At 43.3% G+C, this 20,227-nt stretch overlaps 1 protein-coding gene and 1 long non-coding RNA gene across 2 annotated transcripts; one reads left to right on the forward strand and one right to left on the reverse strand.

The window, feature by feature from the left end:
* Positions 1–415: 415 nt before the first annotated feature.
* pkd1b (polycystic kidney disease 1b) lies at positions 416–19,927 on the forward strand. Its single transcript, XM_057055584.1, is given in 42 exon segments — positions 416–505; positions 1,237–1,417; positions 1,502–1,704; positions 1,808–1,926; positions 2,310–2,457; positions 2,534–2,799; positions 2,878–3,630; positions 3,808–3,939; positions 4,029–4,204; positions 4,292–4,425; positions 4,516–8,177; positions 8,302–8,451; positions 8,899–9,042; positions 9,383–9,665; positions 9,745–9,847; positions 9,925–10,053; positions 10,156–10,306; positions 10,530–10,667; positions 10,796–10,940; positions 11,033–11,716; positions 12,158–12,326; positions 12,405–12,660; positions 12,758–12,953; positions 13,043–13,210; positions 13,432–13,572; positions 13,652–13,862; positions 14,019–14,142; positions 14,342–14,485; positions 14,570–14,909; positions 15,044–15,361; positions 15,677–15,879; positions 16,400–16,597; positions 16,665–16,819; positions 16,899–17,099; positions 17,195–17,366; positions 17,459–17,641; positions 17,795–17,899; positions 17,976–18,110; positions 18,182–18,381; positions 18,797–18,908; positions 19,003–19,853; positions 19,855–19,927. Coding segments are annotated over 42 exon segments (12,378 nt in total). The 5' UTR covers positions 416–435; the 3' UTR covers positions 19,880–19,927.
* Positions 14,154–19,172, reverse strand: LOC130539419 (uncharacterized). Its single transcript, XR_008954125.1, has 2 exons — positions 19,043–19,172; positions 14,154–14,454 (listed from the first exon to the last, which is right to left on the reverse strand). It is a non-coding gene; the product is annotated as an uncharacterized LOC130539419 (long non-coding RNA).
* Positions 19,928–20,227: the final 300 nt, after the last annotated feature.

Here is a 20,227-nt window from a genome sequence, read left to right on the forward strand (position 1 = left end):
GTCTGCTTTTATTTCTGAAACACAGAAGCACCATTAAAATCCTGCTCACATTCTTGTTTTTTTCTTCTTTTTTTTTCTCAGGCTCTACACAATTTCAACCATTTACAACATGCTAACATGCAAAGCTGGCCTCCTCTGTCCATTCCAGTTCTAAAGCTGTTGCTTAGAGACCAAATAGAAGTCAAGTAGGCGTTCCAAGGTCGTTGAGATAAAGACAGGACCATAACTCAGGGCATGTCCTGCAAGAAAACAGGAGGGAGGGTTAGTGGAGGAATGGAAGTCAGACAGGATGGCCACATTTAATACTTGTCCCAGAGCACCAATGATGAAGAGGTGATCAAATCTCAAATTAATTACTGTTGTGACTGTATAGTGATTGCAGACAGAAATCAGAGAGGAAGTGTTTTTGCTTCAGGAAGATGTGATGCCCTTTGCATGATGACACTTATGTCACTGACATATGGACTCTGGGTCCTTTGTGTGATTCTGACCACAGTGACCACAGGTAAGAAGCTTTAGTTTGTGTTTAGAATCGTTCTGTTCTCTATAAAGGTAAAATCCACAGTTAAATGCATTCATTCTGCAGCATCACTGTGCAAGTGTGGCAAATTTTTAAGGTTCATCTATTCAGTTACAATAAGTAATAATGTCCTAACTGTTCACCATTATTTTTGATGTGAATAACCCTGACATTTATTTAATTAAATATAAATTTCTTCAGATTTTATAATTCATTTAACTATTAATTTGATTCAGAAAGATACATTTGTTAAGAACTAGAAGACAGATAATCATTCGACTGGTGTGGGTCCTTTTTCAAGCAAAACAAGTGGTCAGTTTGGGTAAAATTGAGTTATGTGTTGATGAATGTCATTTTAGAAATGAGAACACTTACATCATAGCACCTACCAGTGACTTAAAGATTTTTTACTGATAATGAACATGTGTAGCTACACTGACTTGGATGAGGTCCATATGCAGCCCATATTATTTCACTTATGGCCTTTTGTGTGTGCCTGGTCATTAAAACGTATGGATATGTGTTGTAGCTGCAGAACCTCTCTTTAATCTACTTGTACAGACCAGTTAATTGTCAAATTGGACAAATCTTCAAAAGTACACTTTTATAGTGAATGGGAAGCTAAAGTTGAAATGAAGTAGACAGGTCTACAGAAAGAGTTTTCAATCTTTTCTGTCTTGATTGTGCTCACTACAATGTTTTACCCTGCCCTCCAGAGGACATTCTGTGTCCCAAAGGAGGTCGGATTCACCTGGGGAGTGGGCGATGCTATTGGCTCACTGAGGTGGCATCTTCATGGGTCGGGGCTCAGGATTCCTGCAGGCAGATGCGTGGAGGTGATCTGGCATCCGCTGACAGCCTGGAGCTGCAACACTTCATCCACTCCTCGTTCCCCGTGTGAGTGTTAGAACATTTCATCAAGTAACTCTTCATTACTTTGCACATAACTTTCCCTGTCGCCATGTTTGTACACTGGTGTAGAAAAACGACTGTGTGGGTTTGGGTGAAGCAGTCCGATGGGTCTGAACGAGCTGTGGACACGGATCCTGTTGGTCCATCACGGTGGTCCAGAGGTAATAAGAGTCATGGTGGGTGTCTGCAGATGGCCCTGGGGACACCTGGACAGTGGAGGAAGGCTCCGTGTTCAGGACAGCACATCTTCCTCTGTGAAAATACTGTCACAGGTATGCTGTTGACACAACGGTCTCAAATAATTAGATCTGATATACAGTAAACAGTAAAGAATTAATAAATAAAAAAAATCATGGTTCCGATTATTTCGTCCAGAGTTTCTGCCATCTCGGGACATTTATTTGACTGGATTGGTTCTGTTGACCGGTGTCTATACTGAAACCCAGCTAAAGCTGCTTCCAAAGGTTCCAGATATTGGACATCAGACAGTGGAGGTCAGTTTCAAACAGTACTGATGCACAAAACAAACCCCTTAAACAAGTATGACACATTTCAGAAGTAATTTTAAATCATCTTTCTCAAAAGCTGTACAGATCAAATCAATCCAGAAATACTCATAGATGTAGCTGATATTTGTCATTTATCTCCTCTGTACTGCCATCATGTCCTGCATGCTAAAACTGTAAATAGAAACATTATAAATACATAAACATTTCTTTTTACATCCAAAAATTTGAATCCGTGACTAAATGCATCACAGCAGCAATGACAAAGGCTGGCAGCGTCTATGATTTCCCAGCACTGATAATTAATTTTAATCTGTCAGTTGTTTTAATAGTCTGGTTGATTGCTCTGTATTCTGATTTGATGTCCACAGATCCAACTGTTCCCAGGCATGTGGTTCAGTCATGCAGGTCAGTTGGTGTCTGTCCAGCTTGTGATCCAGCCGAGTTCCATGTCATCAACTGGCCGCGTCCACATCCTCAGACCATACTGCAGTCCCAGCCACCACTTGGTGCCTCCAGGTGATGGGTGTCAAGGTTTACTGAAAGCTTGTTTTTGCTTAAACCATCCCCCAACAATCATTTTTTTGCTCTCCAGGTTGCAGCTCTGTCCTGAATCCATTCAGCTACTGTTCATCGCAGCCGTTATGTAACACCACAGGGGGCTGTAGCCTGGGCCAGTACTGGTGTCACCTGTCTGAGAGCTGTTTGTACACCAGAAATCCCTGCAGCCCTTATGATGCTGTAACTGGTACCCGTGGCTATGCTTTACCCCCCAGATACCCTGCAATACCACCTTTCTACCACATGGCAGCAGATATGCCTCTAAGAATGAACCCTAGCTCTGAACATCAAACTTTCAAAGTGAGACCATCTTTTATTGGCTTTTCCTTCAGATTATTTTCAGATTGAGCATTTATGTGATTTTTTTCTTTCGTACAGCTCATTCTTCCAGATGAACCAATCATGGTGTATCCTGATGATATTGTGGCAATTCAACACACTCGCAACTCTGGGACATTCCTCCATTGCTTGAGTAATGAAGCTTCTATGGACTCCCCTTGGCGCCAAAGTTACATGACCTTTAGGGGGTCAGAGTGGGGAGGCTGGTGGGACGGTAGCTCCCCTCTTCTACCTCAAGCAGGGCAGTGGGTGGATGGGGTGCTGTGTGATCTGAAGATACTCTATGTGGACCATCTTCAAAGTGAGGCAGAGCATAATGACCATTTACTCTTCAACCTCGGAGGGACAACCACAGTCCCAGATATCAGGGCCTCGCCAACTGATCTGAGAGCGAGATTTGGGCTTACTATTATACACCCCGTGCCGAATGAAAACAACCACATTTGTGTCGAAATCAATGTTCCCGTTCGCATTATTGTCAAAGTCTTGTCTGGGCAGAGAGCTCGGAGCTCCTGGTCAACCCCGGTTCATCAGACAGGTGTCCCCTTCCTTCCGTCTTGCCCTGAGGAGATGCTTTCTTCCTGTCCTGGCTGTGCAACACGATCCCCTGATGACTGGTTTTCCTCTGTCACATTGGTATTGCCCTCTGTTGGTGTCCAAATAATGAACATCAGTGTGACGGATGGAGTGAGGTCTCAGAATGTGAGTTTGGAGGTTCATGGCTTTGAGGCAATAACAGGGCTCACTATTGAGTCACATGGATGCCTGAGGATGCTCATCAACACCCCACAGGTGAGAATGAAGTTTCTTCATGTTCTAATTTATGAATTATAACTGATTTAATAATGATGGACCCATTTGTTTGGTTTATGAACTGAATAAATATAAGTAATACATGATACCAAAAAATCTTTATTTAAAGGTTTTGGATTTCCTTTTGGTGGTGATATATTGTATTTTCATTTCCAGTCATTTACAGCTAAAATAAAAAGGGGATCCTCAGTAAAATTCACATGGGTGATTGATGACTTGGAGAAATTTGTCCATGTCGGAGAAGCCTACAGTGTAGTGTTCAAGAAGCCTTCAGAGTATAAACTAAAGGTAACTCGAGGATTCCAGAATTTGTCTCCGTGCCTCATGAACATAAATTCAGGTTTACTGCTAAATTAAACCTTGCTATTCTTTGCTAGGTAACAGCTTCCAACCCTGTGAGTTCCCAAAGTGAACAAATCCTCCTGAGGGCTGATGATGTGAGCCCCATGGCTGATCCAGAATTCTTGTTAGTCCAGAAAGTTGTAGCTGTGAATGTTACTAACCTCTACACCATTAGGGTCAAAGTAGATGCTTCTCTTCCGGTCACATTTATGTAAGCAGAATGTTCCTTATTTTCATTTAAAATACCTGACCTGATACATTATTTATTAAAAACTTTAGTGTGGTGTTTGTGGTGCAGATGGGATTTTGGGGATGGACTCAGCAACGTGATTCACACCAAACCTGCTCTGTGTCAAGCAGAAGAATTTTCAGAAAGCAGAGAAAAACAAGTTTGTATCCAGGATTCTTTGAACTTTACTTACTCTGAACCAGGTAAACATTCTTTTAGGACAAAACCAATCACTATTTCATTATTTAAAATTGAAATTTCTGCAGAATACCAATTCTGTTTGCTTTATGCAGGTGACTACACACTTCATGTTAGAGTCTCCGACCAACACGACAACAAAGATGCTTTTGTGAACATGAGAGCCAGACTTCCATTGAATCACCTCCTTATTTCCGCTTCTCCTCCAATACCTCTGGTAAAACAAAGCCTGTTTTTGGATGTTTCCACTTATCCCACCTCTTATGATGTCAACTACACATGGGACTTTGGGGATGGTTCTGGAATTCTCCAAGATGCACAACAAAGAGTCAGCCATGCGTTTCAGTTTGCAGGATTTTATAACATCACAGTGTATGCTAACAACATGCTAACAGTTTTAACAACCTGGCACATGGTGGAAGTCTCTGAGAAAATCTCTGGGCTCGCTGTCAGCAACAGTGGACCCACTGAATTGAACTCTGCTACCCATTTCACCGGTACTGTCACCACTGGTGCAAGTCTTACTTGGACTTTTGACTTTGGTGATGGGACCCTCAAGGAAAACTTTACAGAAAGTTCTGCTTCATATCTCTACAAATCAGCAGGAGTCTATACAGTAAAAGTAACTGTTTGGAATTCTGTCAGCCAAGCTCATCAGTCTATCACAACTGAGGTCTATCAGTTAGCCGTGAGTGGGATTCTCCCCACAGAATGTGTCCCAAATGGAAGAGACGCACAGCTGACTGCTCTGGTCAATGGGAACATATCAACCCTCACTTTCCATTGGCTGTTTGGAGATGGATCATCTGTAGCTGTAGTGAATGGCCGGTCAGTAGTGGCGCACACTTTCCAAACCCCAGGCGCTTTTCACATTAATCTGACGGTGTTTAGCAATGCCACGTTTGCTTCATTCAACTCAACACTTTGTGTTGAAGCAACAATAGACAATATAACAATGCTGTCATCGCAGGAAGTAGTGGCAGTTGGAGCTGAAGTGTGCTTTCAAGTGCTTGTTTTCCCCAAACAGGTGGCAGGTTATCAGTTGCAGTGGCTTACCAGCCCGTCTAGCCTCATATCCAGGGCAGCAAACACTCAACAACAGTGTTTCATCTTTAGAGATGAAGGCATTGAAGGAATATCAGTGATAGCAAGTAACAACATCAGCGTTCAAACAGCCAAATGTAGAATCACAATCCAAAAACCTGTCGAAAAGTTCTCTGTGGCACATGATATCCAAGGGGACACGATAGAAATGAATACAGCAGCATGGTTTTGGGTCGTCCATTGTGTTGGCAGCAACGTCTCTGTGCTCTGGGACTTTGGGGATGGGTCTTCTATAGAGCAGACTAAAAATGTGTCTCATGTCTTTACTGTAACTGGTCACTTCACAGTCACCGCCACAGCGTTTAACGCTGTTAGCCGTGAATCTCTGACCTTTGACATAACTGTTTTATTGCCTGTTTCTGACCTTTCAATTCATATTAATCAGCCATACAGCGTGGTGGGAGATGAAACTGTTTTCACTGCAGTTAGCAGTGCTGTAAGTAACACCACTTATTTCTGGGTTATAGATGGTGTGGCCTCACCCATAATTGGGACTTATAAGTTAGGATTTACATTTTCAAATCCAGGAGTCTATCAGGTGAGGGTAATAGCAAAGAGCTTGTTGAGTAGAGAGGAGGCAGCCATTTCAGTTGAAGCGTTGGAAAGAATTGAAGGGCTTCGAATTGAAAGTCTGACCATAGTTAGCATGAAATATGTACCAACCCATGAAAACCTGCTTTTTGTTGCTTCAGTCAGCAAGGGTTCTAATGTTACTTATCAGTGGTTCGCTACAAAGAGCAAGACCCATCAGGAAAGTACTGGTGATGGTGATTTTTTTCAAATGTCAGCTGAAACTCCCGATCGAATTTCAGTTCATGTGATGGCTTCCAACATTTTGGGTGAAGCCAGCAGTGGCATTTCTTTAGAGGCAGTGGACCGTGTAAAAGGTGCACTCATTACATCTCAATCAAACGTGGTGGCACTTGGAGAAGTAGTGAATATGTCTGTATCTGTGGCTGCAGGATCAGACCTAAAGTACGTTTGGCAGGTGAAACCCAATAATCCACCTGTGGAGACAGATGTGTCCTTTCTCCTACACACCTTCACAAGCCTGGGTCACTATTCTGTCAATGTCTCAGTTCAGAATGCTCTCAGTCAGAGCAATGCCTCGAAAAACTTTACTGTTCAGGAGGAGGTCCAAGAGGTGGCCTTTGAAATTGACGGAGGGACACATCCATTTTACATCCCAACAAGGCGTGCTGCCACACTTCATTGCCTTAATCAGAATGGAAGTAATCTTCACTGGAGCTGGAAAATCAAAGGGGCCACGACTGCCTATTTTGACAAAGAAACCAGTATCTACTCTTTTCCACATGCTGGTATCTACCAAGTATCTTTAAATGTCTCCAACAGGGTAAATTGGCAGGCAGTTTCACATAATGTCACAGTCCAGGATCCAATCAAAGAACTTATCCTGAAAGTTTCCAAGTCCTCCTTCTGCAGCGGAGAAGAAGTCACATTTGTTGCAGTAATTTCCAGCGGAAGCAACGCAAGTTTTGTTATAACATTTAGGAATGGAGACTGGATCCACAGTCAAACCATTCCTGGAGGCCGTTTCACTACATCAAGCCTTCCAGCAGGGACACATCTGATCAGAATTAAAGCGTGGAACCAAGTCAGTAGCGCTGAGATGTCCTCCAGCATCTTGATCCTAGACAGTATTCAGGGTTTGCGAATCGTGAACTGTTGCGCCGCTGCTCTTGAAGCTGAAAAAAGGATCTCTTTCAAGTCAGAAATCAAAAGTAGTGATCCTGTCAACTACACATGGATGTTTCATTTGGAGGGTTTTGAGCCTATAAGGGTCGGGGGGCAAGAAGTCTTCTTTACTCCTCCAGGTAGGGGTTCTCTGTTGATTCATGTGTCGGCCACCGATGGAGTCTGTTCCAAGTCCATCAATGATACCGTCACAGTTCAGAGGCCTGTTCAGAACATCAGTCTTGTCTGTCATTCAGACCGAATATTTGTTGGGCATGCTGCCATATTTTCGGTGGATGTGTTTGGCGGAGAAAACGTGAGTTTTCTCTGGGATTTTGGGGATTCCACCGATCCATTGGCGACAGATTTAGACAAAGTCAGTTACACTTATCGCACTCCTGGAAAATACAGCATCATGGTCAGAGCACTCGACAACATCAGCCATACATCTGCACAGCTGTGCGTGGAGGTGGAGATACTTCAGTGTTCCAGCCCTCAAGTTGCTCTCGTCCACAACTTGTCCACCATCATCAGGTCAAGGTCAAATTATTTTGAAGCAAGTGTCGTGAGCAACTGCACCGCTTACAACATTAGGTACCTGTGGGAGGTACTAACCCTGTCGGCTACTTATTCCAAATTAATGCTTTCAGGCAACAAAGTCAGACTTAAAGATTTGGAGGTGACTTCACCTATTCTTCTGATTCCAAAGCAGACACTTAGTGTGGGACAGTATTGTCTGCAGTTCACCGTTTTGGTCCAGGGAACACCCCTACTTGTCAGACAGAATGCTACCATTACAGTGGTCAACTCTCCACTGGTTGCTGTCATCAAGGGGGGCTCCAAAAGGCTGTGGCCCAGCCTCACTGACCTCACGCTGGATGGATCTGACTCACGAGACTTAGACCAAGAGCCAGGAGACGAGGATGCACTGACGTATGACTGGACCTTCGCGACACTGGTAAATACATTTTGGTTTAAAAACATCATTGCTGTATTGGAAAGAGGGGACGTGAGTTGCTGCAGTGATCAAACACGGACGTTTAATGAAGAATCTGCACTCAGCTGTGTGTTTGCTATTTCAGAGCCCACAGTCTCAGCTAATCAAGCAGAATATTGAGAGTAAAAGAAGCAGAGTTACTGTACCCAGCAGACAGCTGCAGCCCGGGACAGTGTACACATTTACGCTGACTGTACACAAAATTGGGAGAACCTCGACTTCTGTCAACCAGACAGTGAGTATAAACGCAACAGTTTAGATATGAATTATTAAAAGCTGCGTGAATGGTTCCCTGTGTTTTCACAATGGATTTTCACTGGGTAGTATATTTACTCATTTGTCTCTGGTGTCTAGATCCATATTTTCTCAGGGAACTTATGATCACATCTGCTTCCTCTTACGCAGAAGTATTCACAGATTTGTATGGCAGATCTCCCGCTGTCATATAACATATATCACATCATTTTCTTGAGTTCACACTGTTCTTTGATGACACGTTTACTCTTGAGTGAGGCCATTCTCTCAATTTAGGAAAAAGTGTTTACGATTGAATTTTCATGTTTTTTGTGAGTATTTTCAGTGAGTGTGTGTACTTTTACATGGTCTATCTTCATCAAGTCTTAACCACAATGAATTCAGTCAACCTTCTGCAATCATATGTTTCCTTTGCTTTCATTTTTAGGTGATTGTGTGTGAAGGTCCAGTGACTCCCGTGACTGTGAGATGCGTGTCCTGCTCTGTCCCATCCTCTTCTTATCAGTTAGTCAGTCACACTCTCCCCGTCGTCTTCTTGGGACACTGTGAACAGTGTGATGGTCAGGTGGAGGTAATGGTTTTTCATGTTTCACTGGCAGCTAAGTCACAGTTAAAATTTGCTGCAAAAAAATATATATATGGCAGAACTCTAAATCATCAATCAAAGGGAAAATGGAACACATCCATTGACCAATCACATTTCAGGCACCAAATAATAATCCCAGATCTTACTTGAGTTAGATCTGCAAGTATTATTTTTTAAAGAGAAAACTACATTTTAAAAAAAAGGTGATAAATACATAAATGAGTAACTGGGACAATAAATCCATATATATTTTGTAGGCTTTAGGCAGACATTGACAGATATAAATGAGACAATGACTGTCTGATTCATGTCCATCTTCTCTCAGTATATGTGGAGTGCAGAGGACCAGGCTGGCCTGGCTCTTGATCTTCAGGACTTCGTCAGTCCTGCAGAGAACACCTCTCCTAGCTTGGAGTTGCGTCCAGGTGTCCTGCAGTCTGGTCAGAGTTACACCTTCACATTCAATGTCTCCCTGCCTGACAGAGGGCGATGGGGCAGCGCTAGTATTGTCCTACAAACCAACACACTGCCACGTGGAGGCTTGTGTGTTCTCAGTCCAGAAACTGATATACTTCTGCTGGAGACGGTTGTCACGTATGACTGTTCAGGTAACAGCGCTGTGCCTGTTGTCCTGAAACCTTTATGATCCCTGTTTCTACTTCACTGACATCTTTTCTGTTGTTGCAGGGTGGCAACAAAATGAAAGTAGGTTCTCTCAGTTGATCTATACATTCCAGGTAGAAGCATGCCATCCAAATGGTACAACATGCCCCTTGCTCACCCTTTATAAGTGAGTCCAATTGTTACTCTGCAGCTACTTTGACCTTAATAAATTAATAAACGTGTTTGGTATTTTTTTCTCTGCAGGGGGACTCGTTCTTCATTTGGCAGCTTGCTTCCAATAGGAAGGCTTGGACAAGAAAGAAGCATGTCAGTTGTCACTGCTATGTTACTAATCGAAGACCACCTGGGGACAAGGGTGCTTGCCCTGAAAAAGTATAGATTCTGGGAACCTAAAAATCATTCACAATAATCCTTTTCTGTCAGCTCTAAAACCCTTTTGGACAAATCTGCCATGTCACTGCGCCTTTTCTGCAGAATGCTAACTGTGAAGAGTCCAGTGAGCGAGGACGCTGCCAGCCAGTGGCTCACAGAGAAAAGCCAGACAGAGCTACACACCTTGGTCCAGCATGGCAACCCTCAGGAGATCATCCCGTATGCCATTGCCCTGACCAGCCACCTCAACCAGGTGAGGTATTAGCACAGTTTCCTTTATCTGTGTCAGAAATATCACAATTTTAACCAACCCTGACTTAAGGAATGGTATTATTAACCAGACCTAAAGGAAGATATGATGGAGAAAGGTTTACAGTGAATGGACAAAATTGCTCTTACCCACAGATGGTTCTAAAATATTCTGTAGTATCTGTGAGTTTTGCATCTGCTTGGAATGTGCTTATATCTGTCTACAGTTGAATCGTGAAATCACTGCCAAGGAGCTCATGGACAGAAGGGAAATCCGCAACAATGTGACCCAGGCCCTTGTATCCCTCCCTGTGTCTTCTGTGCTGGACATTGATCAGATGACCTCAGCCCTGTTACAGTCAACTGTGGGTTAAAAGCTAGTGGAAGTTTGAACTCAGAATATTATCAAATTGGTGTCCACAATCGTGCCTCCATCCTGCAACAAGAAAATGACTTTAAGGACTTGACATTACCTTTGCTCTGTGTTGCTAAGGCTGTGCCATCCGAACTTTCTTGTGGAGACTGCCAGAAAAGACTTCTGGAAACTGTTGGGAAGGTGATTCATGTCATAGAGGAACAGGCTAGTCATGGAATGTCATCAGCTGTTAAAACAGGAAGTGATATCCTTAACATAATAGGTACAGGTAGACCTCAAGCTACAGCATTTTAATAGACCCTTTAATAGATATTGAAGCTCTTAAAATTGGTAAATGTTATTTTCTCTTCTGAGGTAACACACTGGCTGCTGCATCCAAATCTGGTCCTGGTTCTTACTCATCTTCTTCAAGCACTCCAGAATCTGCTTCTTCAGTCACGCTATCAGCGCTGGATCTCGCGGGCACCTTAATGCGCTCTGTGATGCATTTGCATGGTAGTGAACAAGCCCCTGTTTCACTCTCAACCCCTTATATCAGCGCAGTGGGCTTCCATGGAGACCCAGCCCACCTCCTCTGCACTCAGAACAGCTATTTGAAGTCATCAAAAGCATCTTTTCCGTGCCACTTTTATATTCCCTCTTCCTTTACTGCTCACCTCAAGAGTCAGAAGTCTGAGGTAGTGCAGGTACTGCTTGGCATTGATTCAGAACTGACGTCCAACCCTCTGGTAACTGCAGCTGACCCACCAATTTCGACTACTCTCATTGCAATGGAGCTCAGTACCCCTCAGGGCAAACCAATAGCTGTCCAGCATCTCGACCTGAAACAGGCCATCCGGGTCACCCTGTCCAACAAGCACCCCATAAAACATGGGTGTACTGGGAGTACAGAAAGGAAGGAAGGTGAAGCAGATGATACAGCATGTCTTGCTGTATCTCTCCCAACTGAAGGATCATTGAATTTCACAATTGAAGCTGTGAACAGGCTTGTTGAAAATGCAGGATTATATGTCTCCTTCAACTTCAGCTTGGACACAGGTAACACTTTTCCCCTCTGTAACTGTAACAGATTTTTCCCAACAGGCTGAGTTGGCCTGAGTTAATCCATTACATTTGTATTTTTAAAAAGCACCACATATGATTTCAAACTCCATCCTTCAGTTCATCACTGAGACTACCAAAAACACATACATGCCAACCTATGGGGATGGGGTTTGATGGTAGAAGCAAATGTGATAGTTACTACTCTAATACATCAGGTCCAACAAACCTTTTTGGTCCAACAAATCATTTTTTATTTAATATCTTCTTGGTAAGTGGCTGGTTTATTATTAGTAGTGTCAGAGTGTGTATGTTCCAGCTGAAGGAGGCAGCACTGCCTTTGTTTATGGAGAACATTTAGAACTTTACTGAATTTATCTAAGCTTTTATTTATTTATTGCATAAATTATACATCTAAATAGATGTTTTCTTTCCCAGAATATGCAGATCCAAAAGTTTCTACTTTTGGTCTGGGTCATATCAAGATAGAAGTGAGTTCTGCTGTTCCAGGATTTAATGCCTCCCAGGACTGCCTAGTGAGGGAGCTCACTCTCAGTCTAACTAATCCATCTAAATCTGCTGTGGAATCCATTTTTCTGTCTCCACTGTGAGTCACATCTCTTTTCTCCAATGCTCTTTGTTTTACATTGTCCAATTTACAATGTTAAATGTTCTTCTGTGACAGCTGGAATGGGACACGAAGACCTCTCTCTGTCAACTTGACCTCAGCTCTGGTCAACAGCGGTCCCATCCATGTGTCAGTGTGTGTGTTCAGCTCTTTGTGTCAGTACTACAGCCAGATCGAAGGGCGTTGGCGCAGTGAGGGTCTGCAGCCACTGGAGGGCAGCACACTCCGTGAAGCTCACTGCCTTACCCAGCATCTCACTGTGTTTGGGGCCAGTTTGTTTGTTCATCCTGGGGCCATTGTTCTGCTTCCACCAGTATGTCATAGCACAATGCTGGAAAATGTATACTTTAAGCCTGCTATGACTGAAATATGAGATGTTTTTGCTCCATTTGTATCTCACCGTCCTTCAGACATCTGGGCCCGTACGTAACGTGATAGTGGTGATCGCGTGTGCTGTCCTGGTTCTGATTCACTTGGTGGTGGGGATCATTGCCCATAAGATGGATTACCTGGACAGTTTAAGACTGAGGCAGGTCCCTCTGTGTGGCCCACCAGGGTTATATCAGTACAGAGTGCTTGTAAAAACCGGCTGGAGGCGAGGAGCAGGTCAGTGGAACAAAAGAAATGAAAATTATATTGTCAAATGCCAATTTGCATATGATGAAAGTGATTAATTATAGGGAATTACATTTCAGGCACCACAGCTCATGTCGGCATCCGTCTGTATGGTGTGAACAAGAGCGGCTCTCACCATCTGCAAAAGGATGGAGCTTTCCAACGTGGCAGCCTGGACCAGTTTCATCTGGAGACAGACCACAACCTTGGAGAAATTTGGAAAATTCGCATCTGGCATGATAACACAGGTTTAGAGGAGTGTATTTCCATTTGGGTGTTTCAAAATACAGCAAAAACAAGTGTGTTAATGCCAGGCAATCACTAGACTTTAACTCTTAATGATTATTTAGGTAAAACAATAAAACTGGTAGCATTGGTAGCAATTGTATTTTGATGAGATTTTTTTCCATTCAAAAGGATCAAATCTCACAGTCAAAAAACACAGACAAAGATTGTGACATGTGTGTAGGTTTGGACCCATCCTGGTACATTCAGCATGTGGTGGTTTGGGACTTGCAGTCAGATCACATGTTCTTTTTCCTGCTGGAGGACTGGCTCTCTGTGGAGAATCATAAGAACAGCACCGTGGAGAAGGACGTTTTGGCTTCATGTATGCTCCTCCATGTTACATAAATGCAACATTTCCTTTCTAAATTTGGTGTGGTGGGTGAACTTTCCTCCTCTTCCAGGTCCAGACGAGCTCTCAGAGTTCAGAAGGGTCTTCACCTCACAGCTGGTGTTTGGGGTGTTTGAGCACCACCTCTGGGTGTCACTATGGGAACACCCCGGCAGCAGTTGCTTCACCAGGGGCCAAAGAGTGATGTGTAGTGCCCTCGTGCTGCACCTTTACTTCGCACTGAGTGTTCTGTGGTACGGGGCAGTGGGCATCAAGTGGCAGGGGTAGGACAATGATAATACAACTTTGTTTAATAATACAACTTCATTTTACTTTATTGCATACATAATTCTCATGATAATATATACAACTATGAATTTCCTATTATTATTTTCTTCACAGTTCACTGTTAAATAAACATTTTTTCCTGTTTTTCCAAGTGGACCGGTGTCAGCACGGGTGCCAGTTAATGTTGAGATGGTTGCCGTGGGGATGATTATTGCTGTTCTGGTGTTTCCGCTCCAGAGTTTCCTCTGCTTTCTCTTTAGAAAAATTCAAAGTCAGGTAACTTGACATAGCCTTCATCACTTTATTGGTGCTGAAATGCAAATACAGCATTTTTAAAAGTGTATCATACTTGTGTGACCGTACCAAAGTTTTCAACATCATGTAAAATTAATTTGGAAATCAGATCACACTGTAATTGTTTATTTCATATGGAGATAATATTAGGCTTCATGTTTACACTGTATGTGTTTCCCAGGTAACTGTAGACACATCAGTTTCTGCTTCTCCTGCCTGTCATTCTGTGGAGATGGATGTCCACATTGGTCACTCAGATCTCTCTGGCTCTTCCTTCCTGTCGCTGCCAGATTCCTGTGAGCCAGTCAGAGAGAGCCATTCGTCTGTGCGTACACAAACACTAACATGCACAACCTGAATGCACACAAAATAAAACCAGCCTCGACGTGTGTTCCTTTAATCCTTTTAGTTACTGGAGAGTAAACTGTTCAACTCCAGTATTCTTGATTTTTGGGCTGCGTCCGGCTTGGCTCCCAAGACTGACAGAGCATGTTTGGAGGAGGACAAACACACATGGCCATCCTACGACAGCCTCCTCAACACACCACCTGGCGAAGAATTCACCAATGCTACTCCAGAGCCCAAGAACAGCAAGGATTCATCTGTTCTTGGACAGATATGTAAGCTGAAAAGAAAAAAGGTGCTCAATCAACTCAGGTTGGCCCCGCCCCTTTCAAATGTGTCCACGATGAGGACCACCCTTAAGAAAGTCAATGACCGCAACCTGACAACCACCTTCACACTGTCTGGTGAGAAATTGTTGACATGAATGCATTAATTGTCATATTGAAACAAATTATGTATACATTATGATATATATAATTATTGTATACAGCAGTGAGTTCTCCATTGGATGAAAATTTGCATATTTTTCTTATACCAGAGGAGAACCTGATGATGTCCATAGCAGCAGATAACACCAACAGCAGCTCCGACAGTGGACGGGACTCTCCGAGGACCCCGTCCTCACTCTCGAATACCTGGTGCACCTCTTGCAGCAGCTGGCCAGAGCAGGGGGAGTTACAACCCCTCTGGGTTGCAGACACCCACACCACCCTGGGGCCACATTCCGGCCCCTCCTTGTATGAGTCAGAAGGTCTCTACAGATGTGCCTCTCTGGTGTCTGTCGACTCCATGGCCAGCACCTTCTTGCCGAGCATCTCTCCTGGCTCCACACGTTCCCCCTCCACTACACGCATAGGTACTCCAAGACAGGCTTCTCAGCGTTGTTTGAAGATGCTTCACAGAGGCAGCAATACACTTGTACAATATTGTATTGTCTTTTCTTGATGACATTGCATTTGTGGTGTGCTTTCCTGCTAATATTTTATCACCCTGAAGTAACAGAACATTTTATGTCACTCTGCTGGTTAAAAATGTACTTTCTCTACCTTTACACCATTTATCCTATGATTTTAACACAATTCCACCTTGTGACATATGTTGAAAATGGGTGTATTAACTAATAAGGCTGAATATTTCAGTGCTTTTCAAAAGCTCTGTGTCACAATCCCAGGTATTGCCCGAGGTCAGCCCAACTGGCTGCTCCCCTCCTGGGCCCTGCGTGTGATTTACCCAGCGGTGGGTGTGTTGTTAGCAGCTTGCCTGACTGTGGTCGTTCTCTACGGGAGCCTCTGGCCCAGAAATGTCGTCCTCCTGTGGCTGATATCGACTTTCTCTGCCTTCCTCACCTCTGCTCTGCTGCTGGAACCTCTCAAAGTGAGCTCAAGTGTATTTACTTGGAATGGGTTGATTTCAGTGATGTCTAATCTCAAGTTGGACTCAGGAGGGATCTGTATTAGTGCTCTATATTAGTAGCAGTCAACATTTTGTCATTACATCATCCTAGTCATACGCCATAATAGCTGTTACAAGTAAGCTATAAGGGAATTTCAAAGAGGTAGACACGATGGTGAGTTATGTCAAAAGTAGACTGGGAATGATCCTGGGCCTTGTGTGGTAGGGAAGAGAGTCACAAAAGGGGGTCACGGCCAAATGAGAGCACCTGCTCAATACACTTTAAGTGTGTTGACACTCAATAGTAGATTTGTGATGAAATTCCAAGATGAATAGCACTGAAGCGTCAGATGTCACACCAGTTTAAGTCCACTTTCCATCATTACTTCAAACAAAATTCCCTTTAGAGGTTGAAAGGGTCACCAAGAAAAGTAAGATAATTTATACACTCTCTCTCACTCTCTCTCTCTCTCTCCTCTCTCTCTCTCTCTCTCTCTCTCAGGTATGTGTGCAGGCGTTGATCTGCACAACCATATGGAGGCCTGTGGACCCTGAGGTGGAGGACCAACTGGCCCTGGAGACCACTGTGGTGAGGACTTCTGGAGTACACGGCAGGAGGGTTCAACCACCATATGGCTACGGCCTTCTGCGGGCGAAACAGGAGGCCAGCAAAGTCCAAACTCTGAGATCACTTATGAAGGTATGATGAAAAAGGGAATGCATTCATGGCATGCATTTTATTTAACTTCTCATCTTGTCTTTTATAGAACTGCGTGTGCCAGCTGCTGTTTCTGCTGCTACTTCTGATGGTAAACTACCAGGACAGTATAGAGCAGTGCCAGGCCCGACTGCTGCACTCTGCCATCAGACGTTCTCTCCACACAGCACCCTCAGGGATGCAGAACCTCACTGAACTCATGGAGTAAGATCAATAGTTAACTTCCTGCTGCCAAATGTGTCCACTCTATTCTGAAAATGGTGTCTGTCCTTTTGTTATGCAGCTGGTCAGAGGTCAAACAATGGATCATTCAGACTTTAGTGCCACATTTACACCAAAATCCTTCACTGGGCCTGGTTGGACGACCTCGACTACAGTACACACAAATTCACAGTTCTCTGGAGAGCGTCTTTCAAGGAGACGCTGTTGTGACAAGACAGCTGACACTCACTGAGCTGAGCATGTCGGACTGGAGTATGATGCTGTACGTAAATGATTTGGCATAATCTTTGTCTCTTGAAAAAGTTAAAGAAGAGAATTACTACTAATTAAAGTGATTTTATTTTCCATTTTGTTCAGGTTTAAAACTCTTTCTATAGACTTTACACACCACCACAGAGAATCTGGTTTATTTATGTGCGTGTCCATACAGTTGGAGAAGGCTGCTATGCAAAGGCTAGCTTTCTCTCTCTCTATACACCCACTTCTCATCCCTTCCTCCTCTGGATTGGACCTACAGATGACGCTGTCGGTAATATAACAGCGCAGCATATAACAGCAATTAGGACCAGTGCCAATGCTCAAATGGGAAAAGATCTTTAATTGCAGGATTTTCTATTGCAGGTTATTCTTCTCCTCTCAGCCCTCCTCACCTTATTCAAAGAAATGCGATGCATATCTGCAGAACGTATCCAGTACTTCCACCAGTGCAAACACTGGATCACTCTCATCTTTGGCTTGTTGTCCTTGACAACAGCTGTTCTGCAGTTCTGCTTCCAGTCTCATGCTAGAGCCTACATTTCTAAGGTGTCATCAATCCTACAATTTTAAGATTCATCCAGTTTTTTTAAAGCCTGTTCTGTATAAGGTTACTGCAAAGTTAAAAAATAGAAATACTTGCAATGAAATATTAGTTTGTTAGATGTTTTTATGACCCTTGTCCCTATGTCTTTCATTTAGCTTCAGTCTCACGGAGACAGTTTCATCAACTTCCATCATGCTGCCTGTCTGGCACAGAGGTGCTCTCAGTCTGCTGCTATCCTGCTCACCCTTCTTATCCTAAAGGTAAACATGAGTTCTAGGTGATAATAACAGAACTCTATAGTCATCCACGGTGTTCTTTTGAATATCCGGTATCTAGCTACTGAGGACATTGAGGTTCATGCGAAGGTGGACACTATTAGGCCAAGTGCTGCAAATATCCTGGAGAAAGCTTTGGGCACTGACAGCCTTGTTGATGTCACTATCAATGGTCTGCGTTCACCTTGGAATCATGGTATGAAAAATCAGTTCCATCAATATTTAAGATAAAATGTTTTGAATGAGCTTCTGTTTGTTTTTTTTTAGCTCTTCTCTCACTCAGTGGAGGGATTCTCAACACTCCATCAAGCCAGCATCTCTCTGCTGTCCTTGCTGCGGAATCACATGACTCTCCAAAAATTATGCAGAGTGCACCCAATCCTCGGCCCTCTGTTTGGACTACTTATGTTTGGAAGTGTCTGGTTCTTGGCTAAACTCTGTGGAGCGGTTCTCATCAGTACCTACAGGTACATATTTCTAATTGTGAATAAAATTCTGTTACTGCCACATTAAAATAAGTCTACTAACTGCAACAATAGAAAACTACTCTCATAACCAGAAGGGGGCGGTAATTTGTACCTGTATGTAAGTTACCAAAGGGAAGGTAGTTTTCCCTAATTTTTACAGGAAAATTAGACATGACATTGTGCTGCTTGTCGAGCCGATCTTACCATGTGAGGCTGAACACTCCCTTGAAGACGATTTAGCTGTACTTTGAGTGAATAGACAGTTTGGATGCATATTTTTCTGTTTTCTATAGACCACAAGAAATTCAGTCCATCTATCTGTATAAGGTTGTCCTTCTCCTTAATGGAAAGCATACAGATCAGAACTTAAAGAAGTACACCGCTTGCTCTCAGCACCATGGACTTTGTTTTTCAGAGCAGAGAAGGTTAAGCTTTACCATCCAACCACTGAACCTCAGGACTATGAGATGCTAGAGTTCTTCATCAAAAGACTCAAGTTATGGTTGGGGCTCAAGAAAGCTAAAGAGGTGGGTAGAGCTTGAGGCACAGTGCATTTCATGACTGAAATACATGAGGAATGCATGTGTGTTGATGTGAGACTTCATTTTGTGTCATTTCTAGTTCAGGCATAGTGTGAAGTTTGAAGGTATGGACATCCCACCTTCCAGGTTATCGCAGGAGTCCCACTTCTCTACTTCGTCTTCTTCCTTCCTCTCTAGTTGCTCATCCCCTTGTACACCATCCTCAGCTCTCTCTGTCAGGTCTGAAGATCAGTCAATGTCCGAGTCTGGGTTGAATGTCCTGCCCTTCTTGGATCGCCTCCTTCCTTGTGTCAGTGTGCTGCTCCTCCGCTTCGATCAAGTCAATCAGGTGACTGAGGATGTTCACAGCCTAGAGATGAAACTGGAGGAAGCTTTAGCCAAAAGAAGGAAGAAGTTAAGAAATAATGACAACATTACAGAAAAAACTGGAGATTCATTAAAGGCAAAGTTACTGGGAGGAGAGGAATCTGAAAACCAAAAAATACGACAGAGGAAGATAGGTGTAATTCACCCAAAGACGGGGATCTCCCTTCCATCGTCCTTATCATTTTCATTCACTCCCTCCACTCTCTACTGCCCCACACCGATGAACCTTTTGTCCCATAAATGTAACACCTTCTCTGAGCCTGACTCAATACCATTCCAGCGACAAGCTTCCAGCAGTAATTTGGCCTCTGAAGAACCAAGGCTCGCATCTGGAACCTTTGATCTGTGCCCTGCAGGTTCTCTTGCACTACCCAGGTCACCCAGGAGAAGAGCCTGGCACTCAGGGAGCTCTAACTCAGCTGATGCACCTCAAAGATCTTTTTTATCCCAAGATGGACTCATCGCAGTTAGAAAAGAGAGTTGTCCATTGACCAGCATGGAACCGTGGCAGGAAGGGGAGGAGAGAAGACACACAAGTGGAGTCCCTGTGAAGAGGAAGGCATGGACCTGATGGATCAAAGACTGAGTGAGGTTGTATGACCTGTAGATGTTAATAAAGACCTTTGTTGAAGATCGCATCCTTTTGTATCTTTTAAAGTTTGGCACAGTTCGTGTTTGCTGACTCTGTTTGTCTTGTTTGTTTATTGAACGCATGTCCGGGCCTGTATCGCATCTATGCCTTAAAGCCACCCCACCCCCTCTTTTTTTTTAAAAACAATGTGTGTTACTAATTTGTGAAGATTCATGTGATACATTTGTGTTATTTTGAAGCTTTTTTTTTACTCTTTTATACAGTTCTCCACATGTGAAGAAACAGGTTATTCAATCAAATATTTTTCAAATAGCTATGGATAAACATCCATTTACATTTTTACGTT

Source organism: Takifugu flavidus, chromosome 1, assembly GCF_003711565.1.
Source record: "Takifugu flavidus isolate HTHZ2018 chromosome 1, ASM371156v2, whole genome shotgun sequence".
NCBI lineage: Eukaryota > Metazoa > Chordata > Actinopteri > Tetraodontiformes > Tetraodontidae > Takifugu > Takifugu flavidus.